Source organism: Carassius gibelio, chromosome A16, assembly GCF_023724105.1.
Source record: "Carassius gibelio isolate Cgi1373 ecotype wild population from Czech Republic chromosome A16, carGib1.2-hapl.c, whole genome shotgun sequence".
Taxonomy (NCBI): Eukaryota; Metazoa; Chordata; class Actinopteri; order Cypriniformes; family Cyprinidae; genus Carassius; species Carassius gibelio.
In genome coordinates this window covers 790472-807834 of record NC_068386.1, presented here as the reverse complement: position 1 = coordinate 807834, position 17363 = coordinate 790472, and the positions used below count along the sequence as shown (strand labels likewise).

Sequence of the window (17363 nt, the reverse complement as noted above, 5' to 3'; positions counted from 1 at the left end):
AACCTAAAAATATATTTCCTATAGCCTTTATTTTGCAGAGAAACACAAAGTTTGCATTTTCACACGATCATTAAGCTCTTCAAGGAGAACAGAAGCGTCCATAAAACAGAATGCTGTTGGAGGGATTGTGTCGGATGAAGAAAAGGAAGGGATGGTCTGCAATAAAGACTGGGTTTTCCGAAATTGAGGTTATTCCAGCCACGACGCCGGTGGCTGCAGCCGCTTCGGTTCCTTCCTCGTTTACTTCAACAAAGGCTTTATGAAGCGCCTTCGTCACCACCAGGTCGTTGTTGGGTGACATGCCTGAAAGATTCACCTTCTGCACATTAAAGACATCCTCCATCCCCATGCTGGTCAGAAGACGGTTCAGGTCATAGCTTTCCTCCAGCTTGAATCTGGGCAGAGAAACTTTAACTTTCTGCCGACGCATCTTGCTGGGTTCGGTCCACTCCATGAGCTTCTCGTAGGTCAGTGCCTTTTCAAGCTGCACAAGAGAGTCGTGTTAATGCACGTCTATTTTTAAGTTTGGACCGAATCATTGATTTGATTGTGTTAGGATAAACCATTGAATTGAAGAATATATTAAACAGTTTCGTTGCCCGCAACTTCAATAAAGGTCCATTTTAATTATGACAACTCTGAACATTTTAGCATGGTGATGGATGTGACAATGTTAATGTATTTGGTCTTGGCAGAGCAGATCTGCTTCACTGCTGTAGTTGTAGATTACCGCTACAAGCAAGTACAAGAGCTTGCTACTACAAATGCTTATGGCAATATGATGCTGTGAGTATTTAAGACATACCGCCGCTGCACAGATAGCATATGAAGTAACCCCATAGCAGATCTACACAGGTGGAGCTGGGGAAGGTGGAGGAATTCTGAAAGTGTTCTGCAGGAACCTCGTGTGAATGTTAGCCAGCCATTTAAATACAAGGCATATGCAGCATGAACCAATCACCTTGTACCAAGTCGTTTAACGCTGAATTTCAGCCAGAGCCATCTAGATTTCATGTAGCAATTGCAAAATATTGAAAACACTCCATATCCATGCAATCTCACCTTATGAAGGCCAGTGGTTTTGTCTTGGATCTCGTTCGGGAGGATGATCAACATACTGAGGTCCGTCCCGACATACGGCAGCTCCAGAACCTGACTGTTCAACTCGGAGATGAAGGCCAGAGGAAACTCTGCCTTCTGATTCATCATCTTCACTGGTTTAGTTTGAGCCTGCAAAGCACATGTCACCACTTTTCAAATCATCACTCCCAAGTTTATTTAAATAAATAAAAAAAAAAAAAAAAAAAAAAAAAAAAAAGCGCTGGTGAAGTCTTACCTGGTTCAGCTTAAACTGTCCATCTCTGGTGTCTTCCTTTGGGAATTTCTTCTCCCAGTTCCCCTTGAAGTAGATGGCGTTCACCAAGACCAGTTTCGTCAATGCACCGATGGATCCCTGTGGGAGCAAGTCCTTGATCTTCTCTGAAATTCATATAGACATGCTTTAAATATTGACTTGGAAGCGAAGACATGAAGCCAAACATGAACTTAAAGTGCTAGATTAGGTGTTGAAATGAGATCACCCTGGTTTCTCACCTTGTGTTTTTTCCTCCACCCATTCGTTGATGTCGACTCGAGCAGCCTCTGAATTCATCTTGAAATCCACCTCCTCCAGTTTGGCGTCATAGTATTTTATTGTATCATTAAGGAATTTCTGTAATTGAACAAATCAGTTGACGCACAAATGAAATTGGTGTTAGCAGTTATTAGCTTCAAGTCTTACCTCGACAAACTGGTAGGATTGTTCTGCGTAGAGACGGTTGGCGAGACTCAACACATACGGCGCTCCTGGTTTGTTCAGGTCCTTCATGAGCTTGCTGAAGCTGGAATGAATTCGGTCCATTGAAACGCCAGGTACTGGAGTCTCACAGTGTGTGGGAGGATTGGTAAAACCCAAGACCTGGTCAGCATTATTGACGTAAAATTGATAAGTGATCCAACTAATTTGAAAACTTCATCTATTGAACCCTTTTCACAGACGTCTTTCCACTAGAAGGAACCGTTTGTGCAATGTAATGTTTCATGTTTAGTTCTTCACACAGATGCAAACACAGAACAGATAAATGTGAGATCACCTTAAATATCTGCGCCGCGGTGTTTCCTTTGGCTCCGAGCGACACCATGGCGAAAGCAAAGGAGATGCTGATCGGAGAGTAGAACACATTTTTTGAGGGGTTCCCTTCACTGATGTTCTTGAACAGGTTTAGAGAGAACTGTGTGTTTGCTTCAGATAAACACTCCATATTCACAAGCGGAGCAAGACACAGCAGTAGTAGCTTCAATAACAGCAGATTTGAAGATGGACACATCTTGATTACTCTATGCACCTTTAACAAACAGAGACCAGTAAAAGCATCACCTCGAACAATCAGAGGAAATGAGGAGTTATTAGTGTCAGTCTAATAAATGATGCCTAACCCTCAAAACAGCTCGTTTTAATCCCAGTCCTGGTCTTCCACATAAAATTGTTTCTAAAAAGAGTGGATTTATTTATCCCAGGGATCTCAAACCTTGCTCCCGCAGACTTCAGCTCCAACACCTGTCTGTAATTATCAAGTAGCCCTAAACACCTTGATGATGTGGTTCAGGTGTGTTTGATTGGGCTTGGAGCTGAAATCTACTCTCCAGGAGCAGGGCTGGAGACTCCTGATCTATCCACTTATGATTCATTCTTCAATTCACTTTTTGTGTATAGTAACTTGAAATCAAATAAAGAGTGAGTAGGTGCAAGAAACAAAACCTGAATCCAAGAAAGATGAATTGTAATTGCGTGTCTGATGATTCCCACTGAGCAAAGACACGTCCAAAAGACGTCGAATTAACGTCTTTGTCATACGTTCAGAAGACGTCCACTGACAAGCCAGAATGAAAGTTTTTGCGACGTCTTTTTTAGACGTCTGTTCAGCGTTCAGTATTAACGTCCAAGTGACATACATAGTGAACGTTCAGTAGACGTCCACTGAGAAGCCAGAATGAAAGTTTTTGCGACGTATTTTTTAGACGTCTGTTCAGCGTTCAGTATTAACGTCCAAGTGACATACATAGTGAACGTTCAGTAGACGTCCACTGAGAAGCCAGAATGAAAGTTTTTACGACGTCTTTTTTAGATGTCTGTTCAGCGTTCAGTATTAGACATATAGACATATAAGTGAGCAAAGACATTTTATTAGCCTTATTTACAACTGGAAATACATTAATTTACTCTATTAAAAAAATGACAGAAAAAAATTACAAGAGATTACTTTTTAACCATCTTTAATGAGTTTTTCAGCAATATTAACAAGCTGATAAAACAAAATTCTAATAGTTAAATTTAACGCAAGTAAAAAAAAAAATATCAAAAAAATTATAAAAACAAACAAACAAACAAATCCCCCAAGACTAATATATTTTGCCTGAAATCAGCATAGAGGAAGGGGGTATAAAGTCTTTTAAATGGGAAATAAACACAAATGCCAAAAGTCCTTAATTAGTTTCCACCCCTGTATGTCCTCCAGCTCCCTTCCTCCCTGGTGCATGTTTAAGATGCTCTGCTGCATGATGTTTTATTGTAGCCTCTGTAGCATCTTTGTCCCATTTCATCACTGCAGCTGCAAGATTTGAACAAAAACAAAAATTACAAATATGTTAAGAAAACCAGTGTACATTGCAATTGTACATTTAATTGCAGTTTGCATGTTCATTAAGTATTTTTTATGTGAAAACATTATCACAAAAATGTGGAAAGAAAACAAAGGCATTTACAGGCAACTTATTAATATGTTTAAGTGGGTAAATACAGAAATATAAGCATTATTTGCAGACAAAATGTTTTGTATACTTCTCAGAGATATTCATAAATTTAAATATATAACAGGGTTTTAAATTAACATTAACATCCATCCAGCTGGAAAAAATGTGTCAGGTAAAGATGTCAAATCACTATGGAAGACAAACACTAAAAATAAAATGGTAAATTAAAATGGAGTATTTATTTTCAACTAAATAATACAAACACAAAAATGTAAATAAATGAATTACTTCAAATAGACAAATGAAAGTGAAAGATTACCATCCTGAAACAATCACGTCAAAATCTATGGTCGTGGCATCTACCTTGTGTCATAAAGTGAGAGATATTAAAAAACGTCTGTCATGGTATTGTGACAAAAGGTAGCCTACGATAATTTTCTGACAGTGTCAGAAATTCAGCCTGATCACACAATGTGTTTGCTGCTACTAACCAGGTATACCGACCAGCTAATAAAAAGCTAAATAAAAAATCATGTTGATCAACGCGACATGATACTAAAACTTAAAACTGCTTTCCTCAAACTATTTTGCAGGGTGTGATTTGAAATAACATTATAAAATTGCAGTCTGTAAAAGTCTTTTAAGGCCGTGACACACCAAGCCAACTTCGGCAGTGTCTGGACAACAGCAGCTATCAATAGTATATTCATCATTTAAAAGGAGAAACTGAAACAAAAATATACAAGATACACAGATATATGAAATAAAAAACAAAGCAGCGCTTGCTTAGCATTTTGACTTTCACTTATTCAGATAACTTTCTTCCTTATAAGCGGCTCATGTTGTTGTGAAAATATTTGCATATTGGAATTCACGTAACATTAGAACAGTCCAATCAGAGTACTCTCTCACCGATTGTCCCAATGTCGATTCAACATGTTGAACCAGACAAACTACCAGTGATGTGAGCACACCAAACAAACTAGCCCAAAAAAATGAATGCCAATGGCCTGATGTCGGCTTGGCTACAGGCAGGTGAGATTTTTTTTTTAAGGGTTGGAGCTAAACACACACACACACTGTGAGCACACACCCGGAGCAGTGGGCAGCCATTTATGCTGCGGCGCCCGGGGAGCAGTTGGGGGTTCGATGTCTTGCTCAAGGGCACCTAAGTCGTGGTATTGAAGGTGGAGAGAGAGCGGTTCATGCACTCCCCCCACCCACAATTCCGTCCGGCCCGAGACTCGAACTCACAACCCTTGGATTGGGAGTCCGACGCTCTAACCATAATCCACGACTTCCCCCCATTTATTACAATATCACAATTTAACATAAATAATTCTTAAATATTTAAGACATTGTTGTAATGGTTTTAACTGTATAGTGACGCACACTATATAGAGGTTTGTCCAAGCATTGCAGTAATTTCACATTTAATAGAATTCAATCAAATTGCTTTAAAACAATTTTTTGTGTCTGTCCTGTGCACTGTATATCATTTCTCCATTGCAGCTTATAGGAAACACTGCTCATCTCGGCTCAATTAGTAGACTCTGACTCAACGAAGGGGGACTAGAACACAAAACTAATAACATTAATATCAAGTGGCCATGGCTGATTAATACTTTCTAATGCATCATATAGCTTTCTGCTTGACCCGCTGTCTCCAATATTCTCATTCAAGCAAAAAAAAAATTCATTTAATAAAATTCTATCAAGAGACTACAGTGATATTTGCAACATTTTTAGAAAAAGATTAGGTAGTGAATATGAGCGAGTTGGTGTTAAACTTAAATGACATGGGGAAAATGCTGAGTACCATTGATTGCTTCATAGGTTTTAGTCATCTCCAGAGGCAGTTTCTGCTTCTTTCCCTTCCCCTTCATATTGAATTTGGCCATCAACCGGTTGGTAAAGAGCCTAAAGAAACAAATGCACCAATTAAAAATTACATGTGTGTTACAATCTACAGCTATAGCATGGGGGAGTGTGCTAAGAGTGGAATCTAAGGATGTGGTTTTGGACACTGTAGTTTTCTGATATCGATTAAACAAACCTCTGGGAGGTGACCATTTGATAGCTCTAATGACATGCTTTCCCTTCATCTGTCCCTAAACCTGTCAAACCCCATCCTCTTTAACTTCCACATCAGGTTTCTATGCAGTGATTGCATTTCAGATAATTAAAGTCTGTGTGAACTGGAATTCGCTGCTGACTTCATTTTAGTACAGTGACATATTTCCAACTGAAACAGATTAAATAGCAGGGATGGTTTTACTGTAGTGCTCCTCCTCTCCATCGTGGTTAAAGGGGGGGTGAAATGCTATTTCATGCATATTGAGTTTTTTACACTGTTAAAGAGTTGGATTCCCATGCTAAACATAGACAAAGTTTCAAAAATTAAGTTGTACATTTGAAGGAGTATTTTTGTTCCAAAAAAACTCCTTCCGGTTTGTCACAAGTTTCGGAAACTTTTTTTCGAGTATGCGTCTGTGTGACGTTAGATGGAGCGGAATTTCCTTATATGGGTCCTGAGGCACTTCTGCCGGAAGAGAGCGCTCCCGTATAGCAGAGCACTGAGTGAGAGCACAACAGGCATTCGCTGATCAGAGCGAGAGCGTCGCGGAATGTCAGAAGTGTGTTTTTGGCAAGACAACCCTGCACAGATTACCAAAAGAGAAACAGCATTAAGGGACCAGTGGATGGAGTTTATTTTTACAGAGCATCAACGGAGTTGTGCAAGTGTTTGTGTTTGTTCCCTGCATTTCGAAGATGCTTGTTTTACAAACAAGGCCCAGTTTGACAACGGATTTGCACATTGTTTATTTCTTAAGGATGATGCAATCCCAACGAAAAAGGGTCACGATCGTGTGTTGGAACCGCAGGCGGTGAGTAAAACTGCTTCAAATATCTCTGCCTCCTTGTTAGTGCGTCCCCTCCCATGCCGGAGACCCGGGTTCGAGCCCCGCTCGGAGCGAGTCATTGCTGCTGCTGCTCTCGTTCAGTTTCAGCCTCTGGATCTGATTCTGGATCATAAATAAACGGCTGAATCTGACTGTTAGCCATGGTTTGTTTTGGATGTTTTTCTTCCTCACGGTAAAGTCACAGCTTCCAAACGCTCTCAACGCAAAAGCCTACTGGTGCTTGTGATTCTTTAGCTCCGCCCACACGTCACGCCTCCAGCCGCTCGTGTTTTTCCGCGAAAAATCAGTACAGACTATCTTTCTCTTATATAATATAATAAAACAAACTATTTTTCAGTGAAATCACAATTACGATTTTATCATGATTCTTTGTTGTGTTGGTTTTACTATTTTGCTAGTTTTCTGAGTACAGCCAAACTAATTTCCCTAATTTAAAAACAAAGCCTTACAAGGTAACACAGTATAAAATAAAAAAACCTTAGTCAGACATTTAGGCCAAAATGGCCAAAGATAAAAACTTTTTCATTATGTTGTCTTTGTTATTAAAAAATAAGAACAACATTAAAAATACACATAATATACAAATAAAACAAGCAGTGCTTTGTTTTTAGGTACAGTAGGTGTATTTAGCAGTAGCATTTAAGAAATTGAACCAAGAAATCTAAAGCATTATACACACTTCATTGTGTAACACTTGATTCTTATTAAAGCAACTGAATTAAAGTTCTTCAGTAAATATGTTTTGTGTTTTGTTAACATTAAAGGGATAGGTCACCCAAAAAATTATCATCCTCACATAATTTTCCCTCTCTCAAGTTGTTTAAAACCTAAATGAGTTTATTTTTTTCTGTTGAACATGAGAGTTATTTTGAAGAATCTGGGTAACTAAACAGTTGCTGGTCCTTCGTGAATTCCTTAGTATTTATTTCCTGCTGTCAAAGTCAATGTGGAACAGCAACTGTTTGGTTACCAACATTCTCCAAAAAAAAAAAAAAAAACGTATTTTATGTTCAGCACAAGAAAGAAATAGATGCAGATTTTGAACAAAATGAGAGTATAGTATAAGCAAAGATAGATATGTCACATCTCTGTCGACTGGCAAACAATAAATGTAACATGTTTGGCAAGTTCTATATGTAGGGATACTGTTGAAAATACCTGTCAAGAATTCTATGGACACAATCCCTTACATCTTTCCCTCCAATTCTTGCAAGTTGCAACACCTTTAAAGAGAGGGGGTAATATTCCTGTCATGTTAGAAAACATTAGACAATAACACGCTTCACTGATAAATTACTGATAAATTACTTCATTTCCAGAGTGTGCCTCGCAGATCATACCAGGGACTCAAAGGCTTGCTTGTCCTTGAGGCGTTCCTCCTCTCTCGCAAAGTCCTCCATTGTCTCCAGCTGCTGTATATGGGTGGATGAAAGGGGAGGCTCGCTTCTTCCCAGCCTTCTGACCTCCATGTGGATTTCCACCAATTTAGTCAAAACTTTTTTCTGAAACTCTGAAATCAAAATTATGCTATTGTTATCCTTAAACAGATGTGTAAGTTAAATCTGCTAATGCTATATGTCCTGTTTAATTCAATATTTGTGATTTTGATACCAGTTTCAACTTAAGAACTTACTTGCCATATCCATTGGAAATCTTACGTCCGTTTCCCTACGAGGCCCTGTACGTCTTGATTCAATGGCAGAGGACCTGTTACTGTGCTCTGAGAAAGACCCCAAAGAGGATTTTAAGATTTTTGTTTGATCAATTTCATAATCTGAAAGATAAAATTTGTCAAATATTACTCTGTTGTTCGTAATAGTGGATATAGCTCTTGTAGGAAGTTTTGTGCCATTATTATTTATTAATTTTGGATGACTCAAGCAACCCAGGTGTGCAATTCCTGCCTCTGCTGTACTCAGCAGTCAGTCAAGCTCAATCGTTGCAAAAACACAACTGTTATAATCAGTGAAGCTAAACTGTATGTTGAATAAATCTCTTACCCCTAATTTACATTGCACACGTAGTGGCACATTACAGCTCTGACAGGCCACGAGCTGATCGCAGCCAGTAGAGTCAATGTTGTCTGACTTAGTAAACGACAAATTCCCTTTTCTAACCCATAATAAATGTATTGCCCACTACATTTTGGTTCAGATCCTATGGCTCGTGGTGTAGCAAGGAGTGTCCTTGCATCCTTCGGTAGCAGGTGTCCTTGCTTTCTTAATATTGCCAATAATTCATTTAAGGATCTTTGTGTGGTTTTGTTTTTTGTAGACCATTGTCTTAAGTTCTCTTCTAAATCAGGAAAATCTAATTCAGCATCATCATTTAGAATTTCTTTTTCTGAGTCAGAAGACACGTACTCCACATCAGTGTCAAAGTCTGATTCATCTGTTGTCAAACTGTCAGTTGTCGAATTAATACTTTCGATATTGCTTGTAGTGTCTGCCTGGTTATGTAATCCACAGGCTGATCTATCAGTCACTGATCTCTGACATTCATGGTCATCATCAGTGTCAGAATGCAGAAACAGGTCCATTTCTGCCTTCCTATTTCGCCATGCTTTTAGATAAGCCATGCTTTTAGATGTGCTCAAACCAAACTAGTTCCAATTACATTCGATTTGGTTGCAGTTTATTAACAAAATGCACACAATTATTATTATTTTTATTTATTTTTTGCAATTTAAGTTGCAATTAGATGTCATCCGATTACACCCATTTGGTGACACTTGATCCACATTTATGTAGTGTAACTTGCCCAGTGTAACTTGCTTATATATATATATATATATATATATATATATATATATATATATATATATATATATATATATATATATATGGTTTTCTGCTTGAACATAAACTTACCTTATTTAGCCTTCAGTTGTGCTTCAACCTGAAAGAGATGAAGAAGAATATTCGTTACAAATCGATTATATAAAATTTTATCTTCATTGAATCACATGAGAATTACTCCGATGTGTCGCTCTGAAATGAAATATATAGATCAGATTCATTTCAAGATTACTGACACCGCTAACGTTAGCGTTTTATATTTTAAATGTTGCACTCCACCACTGGCGCCAAAGCCTGAATGCGCCTTAAAATGTCCTAATAATATGCATACAAATTCATTAAACGATCCAGATATTATTCAGTCGCAAAGTATCATGGAAGTTTAACCCCAAATGGTTATTACCATATGCAGAGTAAAAATATTGTTTTAAAACATGCTGTCACGAAGACATCAGGCTGGGGTATTTGCTTGTGTTAATGTGATGGGCCTGGCATGCGCGGGCAAAATGACCTACTTTTTAAAAAGTATTTTCAGATATCGACATCTGATGTCATCTAAACTTAACTGGAAAACACACGAAATGTATTGGTTTTACTTACCTGTTTGCTTTTTATTTGAACTGGATTCAAATTCACGGCAATGTCAGCGATGCAACATCTCAATCGTTCTTCTGCAGGATAAACGTTCAGTTGAAGTTACGTGTGACGTCACTGCCGTGGCGATTATGAATCCATTTCGATACGCTGCTAAGCAGAAGATGCTGTTTATTTATTTTGGCACTGCTATAAATCTTTCTTTCTTTTTTTTTTTTTTTTTTCTTTTTTTTTGGCGGGGGTCGAAATATATGTTATTTTATTGTTGATAATGTTGACGAAAACATACCCACACTTTTTAAAAATATTTTATTTGTATTTTCTTTTAATGGCCAAATTTCCTATCCATGAAATGTACATTTTCAGAAAAAAAAAAATGTTTTATAGCATTAAAAAAAAATTAAAAAATATTATATTGCCCTCGAAAGAAACAGGCTTTTCGAGTTGTGCAAGCTGCTGAGAGTCCAACGAAATAAAATATTTACCAATTCTGTGTAAAGTATATGTGTGTGTGTGTGTGTGTGTGTGTGTGTGTGTGTGTGTGTGTGTGTGTGTGTGTGTGTGTGTGTGTGTGTGTGTTCTTGTTATTGTGACATATCGGACACATTTAAGAAAAGGGTGACTTATGAGGACATAATTTTTCAAAACACTTATTCGTTTTTTGTTTATTTTTTTTGGAATATAAAAATGCACTTTCCTGTGAGGGTTAGGGTTAGGTGTAGGGTTAGGGCCAATATACAGTTTGTACAGTATAAAAACCATTACGTCTATGGGATGAACACACTTTTCACCAAAACCAATGTGTGTGTGTGTAAATATATATATATATATATATATATATATATATATATATATATATATATATATATATATATAATTATTATTATTATTGATATTGTTATTATTATTTACATTTTGTAAGCTTAACATGTGCAAATACAAATCTTGTGATTGATGGAAAGTTAAAGTTAACACCCATTTTATGGGCATTCATTTATATAATTTTTGCTTTATGTGACACATAAACAATAAGATTTCAAACAACCATTCTTAAAAAATTTAAGATAGACTAAAATGTATCTTGACCTTCAAACATATTTAATGCTGGAATGATGAAATTTGCTTTAAATTTGACTGTATTAAAACACCAAAATTTTATTATTTGCAATTTTGGGAAAATACTGGGTATATGTGGCCCAAAGTATGTTTACAGATACAATGAATTTGTTGTAAGCTTCCACAGTGCAACAGAATGACAGTGGCAAGACAAGACACAGATAATAAAAATAATAAAAATAAGTAAATAGAAAATTTCAATACATACAAAAAATATTTAAACCAAAAAAGAAAGAAAGAAAGAAAGAAAGAAAGAAAGAAATAATACACGATATACAAACAATTAAGATATGTGTACAGGTTAGTAAAAATGCAAGGAAATGTAAATAATGTGTGCTAAATAAATAAATGTATATATAGTGTTGTGTATTACACATTTATTGTAAAGTTAACAGATGGATTGCTTGAGGAAAGAAACTTTTCCATTGTCTGGTCGTTCTGGTGCTCAGAGCTCTGTAACCTCAACCAGATGGCAGTTCAGAGAGAGAGTGTGCTGGATAAGAGGGGTCCAGAGTGATTTTGCCAGCCCTTTTGCTCCCTCTGGATGAGAACAGTTCTTGAATAGAGGGAGGGTTGTACCTATGATTCGCTCAGCAGTCCGGACTAACCTCTGTAGTCTTCTGAGGTCAGATTTAGAAGCTGAGCTGAACCAGACAGTTACTGAAGTGCAGAGGACAGATTTAATTATGTTGGAGTAGAACTGTTTCAGCAGCTCTTGCGGCAGGTTGAACTTCTTCAGCTGGTGAAGGAAGTACAACCTCTGCTGGGCCTTTTTCACAATGGAGTCAAAGGGTCTCGATCAGACGTTCAGATACTGGACCAGTTTTGCACGTCCACGGACGTACAAAAGGGGTCTCGCTGAGACGTTCAGACACTGGACCAGTCTTGCACGTCCACGGACGTACAAATGGGGTCTCGGTCAGACGTTCAGACACTGGACCAGTGTTGCACGTCCACGGACGTACAAATGGGGTCTCGGTCAGACGTTCAGACACTGGACCAGTGTTGCACGTCCACGGACGTACAAATGGGGTCTCGGTCAGACGTTCAGACACTGGACCAGTGTTGCACGTCCACGGACGTACAAATGGGGTCTCGGTCAGACGTTCAGACACTGGACCAGTGTTGCACGTCCACGGACGTACAAATGGGGTCTCGGTCAGACGTTCAGACACTGGACCAGTGTTGCACGTCCACGGACGTACAAATGGGGTCTCGCTCAGACGTTCAGACACTGGACCAGTGTTGCACGTCCACGGACGTACAAATGGGGTCTCGGTCAGACGTTCAGACACTGGACCAGTGTTGCACGTCCACGGACGTACAAAAAGGGTCTCGCTCAGACGTTCAGACACTGGACCAGTGTTGCACGTCCACGGACGTACAAAAGGGGTCTCGCTCAGACGTTCAGACACTGGACCAGTGTTGCACGTCCACGGACGTACAAATAGGGTCTCGCTCAGACGTTCAGACACTGGACCAGTTTTGCACGTCCTGAAGGCTTCCAAAAGTGGTTCTGAACTAACCGACGTTATACAGACATGATCTGAACGTCTCTCTGACGTCAAATGTTTGCTGGGTTGTGCTGTGTGTGATTGGTTTGTAGCCTGTTTTGTTTTAGAACTCAAGACTCACTGCTTTTGAAGTAAACACATACAGACAATTTCACTCAATTATTAAATAGACTTATAAAAAATGTTAAATTATTAAATAATTATTAGAGGAACACATGCAGCTTGAATCATCACTCCATCATTACTATCTTCAAGGAGAACAGAAACTTCCGTGAAACAAAATGCTGTTGGAGGATTGTGTCGGATGAAGAAAAAGAAGGGATGATGCGCCGTGTAGGATTTAAATCAAACTTCGCTTATCAATACATACATAAAACACGTGCATATACACCTATAAATTACTCACACATACATGCATTCTTCAGGATGTTCCAAAATACATATATAAAATACACATTAACACTAATATGAAATCGATACCAAAACATATTAGCATTATACAAACACACTTGTGGATAACTCCTACATATAAATTTGACGCGTGCATACACCTACAGACACTCGCACGTACATATAAACTCGATGCACGCTTACAATAACATTTACTAACGCATACAGTTCAGATAAGAAAAACATATGCATTATTTGTGTACACACACACACACACACACAAGTGATTTCAGATGCGCGTGAATTTTGAGTGTAATAGGAAGTCGTTTAAGCGTGAACAGAAGTAACCGCATTTGCAATCATGGACAGGGATCTGTGTCATTCATAATCGTTTGCTCAATCATTAAAAAAAGTACTTTCAAAGCGAAAGCGGAATGAGTTTTATTATTTCAGGAAATAAGGTTTAAATCCACCCTGAATCCCCGATTACAGGCGCTCACAAACTAACAAACAACAAGGGAGCAAACACCAATGCTTCACAGGTAAACAGTTTATCTCACAAAAAATAAATAAGCTGCTTCATTGGCATCGAGGGAGCATGTAGAGCTTTACCATGCATGGAATCTATTCCATTGCACAAACGGTAAAAAATCTACAGACATGTTTCTATGAAATCTTGAAATAAACGGTTGTTTTATGAAGGAGATAAATAATGGCTCTTCTGTAGCATCACAGATCAATTTTAAGAGTGTGGAACCACTAATGGTTCTTTAAAGATTTGATTTTGAGAAACCTCTAGACTCTGAGTCCTGCTCAGTCATTAATACGACATCTATATACAACCACATCATTATTTCAATAAAATCATGTCATTCTCCAACAGATCATGAATGAATCAGATGGCAAAACTGATGAGAAACCAACAGAACCTGTTGCCAAGAAAGATTTATTAGCTTTAGGAAATTCTCCATTGAACAACAATTACCATAACACTACTAATAATACATGAACATATATAGTGCAAATTCAAAACGGTTTACAGACTGCTAGTGTGTACATTCAAACAAAATAAACAAGTTCAATAGTAAGAATGCACATAAGAAGAGCGTGTCTGAGATTGAGGGAACGCAGAAGCAATACTTTTCCTGTGTATTTACTGTAGGCAGATGAGCAAATATCAGAAATAATGTCTCGGCAGTCATCTCCGGACAGCTTTTTTCAGACATGCAAGTACAGCTTCTGATCCAAATACTGAAATACGCTCTAAAACTAGTCACATTTCAACACAATCTCGCTTAAACATGGTTTCTGATCCACGAATAATGCTCAAATCCTGCATATCAGGGTTTCTTCAAGTCCTCTGAAGGCAGGTTTAAGACTTTTCTGAGACCAAGTAAAGAAAATTGAAGAATTAAATGAAAGAAAACACTAGTTACACTAGCTAAAATTTCCATTTATGTTTACGCTCATAACTTTTGAACCGTAAAGTCTAGCAAAAGCAAAAATACTTTTTTTTTTTAAATTTCACTGAAAAAATTTGAATTCCTTTAACATAAAAACATTTTTTTAATTCCTCGGCTCATGCTGATTCGATGGCACCCTGTGATGTCATTTTCCATCTAAAAAGTTTTCCCGCCATTTTTAATTTTTTCTAAAAACCTGCTTCTTTTTGAAATCCTCTTTGGCTGTTGCTCCAGTTTACAGGAAATTTGAAAAAGTTTATGGAATTCAAGTCGAATAGTCAAACCATTCTTATATAACATGCAACAAATTTGTCAAATAGCATGTCCAAAAATCACAAAACTGTTAACTTTTAATTTGGTGCGACAGTCAAATTATACCCCATAACTAGCTATTTTTGGGTGTCGGCCATTTTTATTGTTCTCAATTTTGTCGTAAAATCACAAAACTCGGTATGCATCTTTGACACCATGCCCTGAAGATACTCCAAAAACTTTTGGGGCAGTGCCACCTTGTGGTAAAAAATCTGAATAAAATTAAATGTAAAAAATGCTAATAGCCATACTCCTCCTAGACAATTGGTCCGATTTTTACCAAATTTGACTTGGATCATCTTCACACCTTCTTTGTGTGTTTTTGTGACATATTGACAACAAGCTTTATGTGAGTATTTTTCATCTCACTGACCTCACCACATCAATTTGGTCACAGTGGTCACAGCGTCACCTACTGGTCAGAAGCGATAATCCATTGCATCATAATACTAGTGACTGCATTAGATTTTTTTTGCCATTTTGACTAAAGGGATCTTTAAATTACTCATTGCAGTTGTTCTGATGCTTGCTGCCTTGCTGAGTCCTCATTTTGTTGTGTTTGGCTCCTTAATTGCTGCTTGCAGCTCTATTTAAGATTCTTGCAATTCTCAAAGATTCAGAAACTGAAGTCCTGTTTAACGTCAAAATGAAACATGCCATTTTACTTCTCTAATCTAATGAGGATTCATTAAGGTGTGATTTTACCCATCAGGAATCAAAGGATCTGGTTTTGAAAGGCTTTCTTTTCTTTTCCTTTAGAATAACGTGCACTGATGAATCCTTCAAAGATGTTCTTAAAAAATACATATGGCCAAAATCTGAGACGAACTGCCTCAATGGCATTAATAATGTCTAGAAACACAAGCAGTGTGTGTTTGTAATGACGGACGGGTGTTTGCACAGATCACAGTAATATGTTTTGTCTTGATACCAACTGCGTTCTGTTCTGTTTAAAAAATGTGAAGCACAAAGATGATTAAAAATGTGTGCGTGTTTAAAACTTATAATAGTCTTTGACTTTGAGAAACAATCTGGTATTAAAGGGATTGATAGTTCACCTTAAAATTAAGATTCTGTCATTATTTACTCATGTTGTTGCAATCCCCAAGACTTTCCTTCATCCTCGGACCACACATGAAGATATTTTACAGTTTCTGCCCCTCCATGGACAGCCTGAGCAACTTTCACTTCGAAGAGAAACCTTATGGAAGTAGAGCTTGTTACTTCAGGGGTTCAACTGTTTTTTTGTAGCGACAGGAATAATTACCTAAAACTTGTGTCAACATTTTTGAAGTTTGATTTGACATGAAACATGTTCGGCTTTACTGCAACAGATCTGTGAACCAAAATGCAATGTACAGTAGATTATTTTTTAGGATTTTCAATCCTGAAAACTTTGTAAATATTCAATAAATGAATTCATGTGAACATTTTCTTGCTCAAGTCTAAGGTTTAAAAGGTCTGATGTAACGTTACTGTATCAGTGGAGGGTTTAGAAGTGATTCTGTGATAAATTCTGTAATTATTGTAACTTTGCACATAAATATAAATTGTATCGGATATGGGATAGTTTGTTAGAGCTAAAGATCACATTTAAAAAAAAAATAAACATTAATAAATAAATACATAAATAATAGTGTAATAATAATTAAAAAAAAATTTTAAATCAAGTGTGAAAACCGCTAGCTGTGTGTGCGTATAAAGCTGATCTGATCAGAAACACCCATCAGCGCTGGTGGATGTAAAAATAAACGCTCTGACCAGACTCACCATGATGACATGCTCTATAAAGAGGAGCATCTTTTGTTGATGTGGCTCTGGCTCTGGTCAACATGTGCGACCCGACTTCACTTTAAACATGAGGGAAGTGCACATCATTCAGTGCTGCTCATGTAGTGATCAAAACTCTACAGGTGATAAAAATACTGATTGCATGGAAGAAGGAAGAAGACACATCTAGAGACCAAAAGATCACAGAGACAGGAAGAAAACGTATAGAAACACATTCAATTTGTGAAAAATATATAGTGATACTATGTAACATATCTCAGCTGGCAGATAAAAAAAAATATAAAGTAACATTGAAACCTATAATTTTAAAGTACAAAAGCCTAAATAGTGTTTTATTGCAAAACATATTTAAAATTTTTTATAACATATATATTTAATTTAATTATTTTTTTTACAGTGTACATACTGTATTTTTGCATTGGATCATAAATACATGTTACATAGAGGGTGGAGCTACAGTAGATGCACTTAGTAATAGACACTCAGAATAATCTTGTTTCCCATTTGCATTAAAATTCTTTTTATTACCACACTAGCATATAATTTAAAATGCACTTAATTCAGATAATACAACGCTGTCAGAATAAACTATTTTTTTTCTTTATTATTCCTGCCATTCTGTAAATGCAGCACTGGGCTCAAATACATGCCAACAGTATTTGTATCGTTCGC

General features: G+C 37.3%; 2 protein-coding genes and 1 long non-coding RNA gene across 7 annotated transcripts in view; 1 reads left to right on the top strand and 2 right to left on the bottom strand.

Annotated features, from left to right (window-relative positions):
• The window catches only part of LOC128030278 (leukocyte elastase inhibitor-like), a 28499-nt gene that overhangs the window by 8039 nt on the left and 3097 nt on the right, over positions 1 to 17363 (bottom strand). The window lies entirely within an intron of this gene.
• LOC128030285 (uncharacterized) overlaps positions 1 to 17363 on the top strand; it is a 33986-nt gene that overhangs the window by 15753 nt on the left and 870 nt on the right. For 2 of the 3 annotated variants that reach the window (XR_008187865.1, XR_008187864.1), the window contains exon 2: positions 189 to 331. The exons of the other annotated variant lie outside the window; for it this stretch is intronic. This is a non-coding gene — a long non-coding RNA (uncharacterized LOC128030285). Of the gene's footprint in view, positions 1 to 188; positions 332 to 17363 lie in introns of those variants that run through there. 3 annotated transcript variants of the gene reach the window in all.
• Positions 11 to 2516, bottom strand: LOC128030279 (leukocyte elastase inhibitor-like). Of its 2 annotated transcripts, none has more exons than XM_052617766.1 (7): positions 2476 to 2516; positions 2133 to 2376; positions 1781 to 1957; positions 1594 to 1711; positions 1337 to 1479; positions 1063 to 1230; positions 11 to 484 (listed from the first exon to the last, which is right to left on the bottom strand). In XM_052617766.1, the coding sequence occupies exons 2-7, from the start codon at positions 2364 to 2366 to the stop codon at positions 80 to 82; spliced, it is 1245 nt and encodes a 414-aa protein (XP_052473726.1). In that variant the 5' UTR covers positions 2367 to 2376; positions 2476 to 2516; the 3' UTR covers positions 11 to 79. The 2 variants fall into 2 exon arrangements, with proteins under 2 accessions (XP_052473726.1, XP_052473725.1); XM_052617765.1 differs by having other exon boundaries at positions 2133 to 2384; positions 2476 to 2511.

Excerpts from the sequence above, each read along its gene's own strand:
- LOC128030279 (XM_052617766.1), bottom strand. The coding sequence starts at position 2,366 with ATGTGTCCATCTTCAAATCTGCTGTTATTGAAGCTACTACTGCTGTGT. Across the intron at positions 1,712-1,780 it reads AATCCTACCAGTTTGTCGAG|AAATTCCTTAATGATACAAT; the intron begins GTAAGACTTGAA and ends GTTCAATTACAG. Across the intron at positions 1,480-1,593 it reads GGTGGAGGAAAAAACACAAG|AGAAGATCAAGGACTTGCTC; the intron begins GTGAGAAACCAG and ends TATGAATTTCAG.